At 68.3% G+C, this 3,350-nt stretch overlaps 1 protein-coding gene across 1 annotated transcript in view; it reads left to right on the top strand.

Moving 5' to 3' along the window:
* Nucleotides 1-57: 57 nt before the first annotated feature.
* Nucleotides 58-3,350, top strand: part of MAN1B1 (mannosidase alpha class 1B member 1) — a gene marked incomplete at its 5' end in the record, with an annotated part of 9,968 nt that continues 6,675 nt past the window's right edge. The window contains 3 exons of the mRNA XM_077763086.1: nt 58-264; nt 1,839-1,993; nt 2,285-2,397. Of these exons, the coding sequence (XP_077619212.1) occupies nt 58-264; nt 1,839-1,993; nt 2,285-2,397 (475 nt within the window). The remainder of the gene's footprint in view (nt 265-1,838; nt 1,994-2,284; nt 2,398-3,350) is intronic.

A 3,350-nucleotide genomic window follows, 5' to 3' on the forward strand; every position in this document is an offset into this window, starting at 1 on the left:
TTGAGTTCACTGAAAGGACCCTCCGCAGGTCCCACGACGTCCCGTGGGGACGAGTAGCGCCCGCCCAGACGGTTTCCACCCCGGGCTCGGACTCCCCTCGGGGCTGTGGGGCGGGCGCGTGTGGGATCAAACCCCTCCTCTCCTGTAGCCGTGAACGGCAGGTCAGCGGAAGAGCGCAAGGCGAGACCAGCAGATCCGCCCGTCTTGCCGGCCCCTCACAAGGCAGATGCTCTCCCAGACAACTCGCGGGGGGTTTCACCCCAGGTATGTTCGGTGGACCACGCGTGGGGTGGCGAGCGGGGTCGGCCCCACGGGCCTTTCAGAGCGGCGCGTGACGTTCCACACAGGCGGGGGAGGGATTCTTTCTCGTTCCGTGTGTTTGATGAAAAGGAGCGTCCCGCTCCTCGTTCTGGGCCACAGGAAGACACGTGGGGCAGGAAAGAGGAACGTCCCTTCCTTCCGTCTCCTCGGCTGCCTGCTGGTGAACGAAACAGACCCGCCGTTGTGTGGAGGAGCTGCAGGCTGGCGGGAGCCGGCCGGGGGCCCGGGGTGTACGTCCTGGGAGGAAGAGAGCAGTCTCCTTGAGGGCTGAGGCCGGGCCGGGTCCCGGGGACAGGGACGCCGCTCTGGGGCCGGGACGCCAAACTGTGGTGTGAGGCTGAGGAGCTGCTGGTCCCGGGTGGAGTCGGGAGGGGAGGGCTTGAGTCCAGTGACACTGCCCGGGGCAGGGGGAGCTGGGCTTGTTCAGGGAGCTGCACGCGGTTTCAGAGGGTGCGGTCGGGGAAGGGGGCGGGGATCGGTCCCGGCCTGCCAGCCCCACGGGGAGGGGCCACGGGGCCGCTCTCCAAACCGGGTTACTCGGCCTGTGTTGACACACAGCACGCGTTCTCCCTCGAGGAGCCAACAGGCACGTCTCTCACTTCTCTGGACCACTCTTGCTGTGCACGTGGGCTCTCGTACGGGTGAGGGGGGCAGAGCCTGCCTGCACGTTTCCCCACCGAAGGACACGTTTCCGTTGCTTGGGAGGGCCGTGATCCCGTCTGAGGTGGCGGCCGGGGTCGGGGTGCACCGATGCCTGCGTCCAGGCCACGGGGCGCAGGGCCCCTTGTGGAGGGGCCGCTGGTACCTTCTCTGCTGCCCAGACTTTGGCAGTCGTGCCCCAGACCTGGGTCAGCCCGGAGCTTTGTCTGCTGTGGCCAGACCTCGCCCTCGTGGCCACGGGGGTCCCGGCTCTGTGTCCCTTGCGTCTTTATAACGAGGAGGTCTTCACGTGTTCTGGGGGCACCGGGCGGCAGAGATGTTTTCGATTCCCGAGTGGAGTCGGTCTCCTTCCCGTCCTGCGGAGGAGGGGCCTCCTCGCCCTCTGCCGAGAACGGGCTGCGCCCGGCCCCTGCGCTCCGTCCCTGGACCCGGTGCCCTGGCCACCCCTTTCTGAGGACGAAGCGCGGGAGTTCTGCGGCGCAGGCCTGCAACAGAGTTCTGTGCGGTCCTTTCGCGGGGACGCGGCTCCGACCCTTTCTTGCTACCTTAAGGCTCTGTGGCAGCCCGGGGCCCTCCCGAGCCAGGAGTCTAAGCCGCTGTGCAGGGCTGCGCCGGCCCGCTGGCACATCTCCGTCCCGGTCGGTCAGGGCCCGGAGAGCGCGAGAAAGGATCTCTGGGCCAAATCTGCTTGTTGTCCCGGAAAAGGAAAGGCGTTTCTTCTGCGGGCCGCGCGCCACCAGCCAGTCCACGCTGTCCATGGGTTTGAGCGTGACAGGGAGAACGTCCCGTGCGGAACCGGGAGGGGCAGCTCCTAGGCTGTTGATCTGTTTTCACGAGCGACGCTTGTTTTGATCTAGAAGCCTCAGAGGTATTTCCGGCGGGGACCACCCCACCTGCAGATCAGAGCCCCCGATAAAGACCCGAAGGAGCAGAGGCAGCATGACGCCAGGCGGAGGGACGAGGTGGTGGGCGACGCTCGTCAGGAAGAAAGCACGCAGAGAACGGTGGTCAGGTACGCGGAGGGTCAGAGACGAGGCAGGAAGCGCAGATGCGCGGAGGCCACTTTGACGTTTCCTGAAAACCAAAGGGGAGGAGGATCAGCGTGGTGTGTGAAGTGGGTTGTCCTTCCAAAGCAGATGGTGGAGAGCGGGGGACCCTGGTGGGGGCGGGGCCCTGCCATCTCCTCTCGTCCCGCGTGGCGCGTGGGGCTGACGGCCACCGCGAGCCCGGCCGGGCTGCGACCACAGGGCGCTGGCGTCTCCGCCCTGGAGCCGGCTGACTGCTCTTCCTTCTGTCCCTGAAGCTGGAGGGGCGCGGTGATCGAGCCCGAGCCGGGCACCGAACTTCCTTCGAGAAAGGCACAGGGCCCCCCCACCAAGCCTCCCTCGCCGGCCCCCGGGAGTCAGAACCAACCAGGTAAGGCCCCAGCTGCACCCCGTTGGGCCTCACCCGACGTCGTGACGGAGAGGGCGCGTAGACACCCAGGTGGGCACCGGGGTGGGCGGCCGGGCGCCCGCTGTCCCTCCAGGCACGGGTCGCCCTTGGATGCCCCGGCGGGCCCCAGCGCTCCTTAGAGCCTTGGTGAGGACCCTGGGCTCCTTGGCGGCGCCGCAGCCACAGGCCGCCTGTGTGGGAGCTGCCGGTGTCCGTGTCCGGCGGGGGCCCCGCGGACAGGAGAGACGCGGCCGCTGCTTGCGGGATGCTGGGCGTCCTGGGTCTCGGCCCCAGTATCTGAGGGCCTTCTGGGCGTAGGCGCTTTGTACGCTCCGCGTAGCCCACCTGCTCCTATTCTCGTGGCCTGTCACAGGTCATCGGCCTGTCATAGGCCCATTCTGCAGGCAGGAGAGCCGAGGCTAGGCCAGCAACGGCCGGGGCCGTTTGCCTCCCGGAGCGGGGGCTGGCGCCAGGTCAGCTGAGTCTGGGGCCCGGGCCGTGACCCTGCCTTCCTGTCGCTGTCACTGCCGAAGGAAGGAGGAAGGGGGAGCCCGGCGCCGGTACGCACGTTCCCGGGCGGCCCTGGCATGTTGGGGGAGGCAGGGCGGTCATGGGGCTCTGAGGACCGATGTCGCGGCTACGCATACCTCCGCCCCTGGGCCTCGGACCACACCGAGGGGACACGTGTCGCAGGGCCGTCGACGTACACGTTTTTGCCCGCGTGGCGGCCCTGTGACTTGTGCCAGGTCCTCCGACGTGTGCGGAGGAGAAACCACCTCAGTCGCTCTCGCGGGCGCCCCGGAAAGGCCGCAGGGCGGCCATGGGCCCCTCTGCCGCATGCTGGCTCCTCCCTGAAAGTGTCCAGAGCCGCTAAGGCACGACGCGGGCGCCTGTGAGACGAGGCGCCCTCGTCCAGGTCACGGGGCCCGCCACGT

The sequence above is a fragment of the Crocuta crocuta genome, unplaced genomic scaffold (genome assembly GCF_008692635.1).
Source record: "Crocuta crocuta isolate KB4526 unplaced genomic scaffold, BGI_CrCroc_1.0 scaffold6810, whole genome shotgun sequence".
Classification (NCBI taxonomy): Eukaryota; Metazoa; Chordata; class Mammalia; order Carnivora; family Hyaenidae; genus Crocuta; species Crocuta crocuta.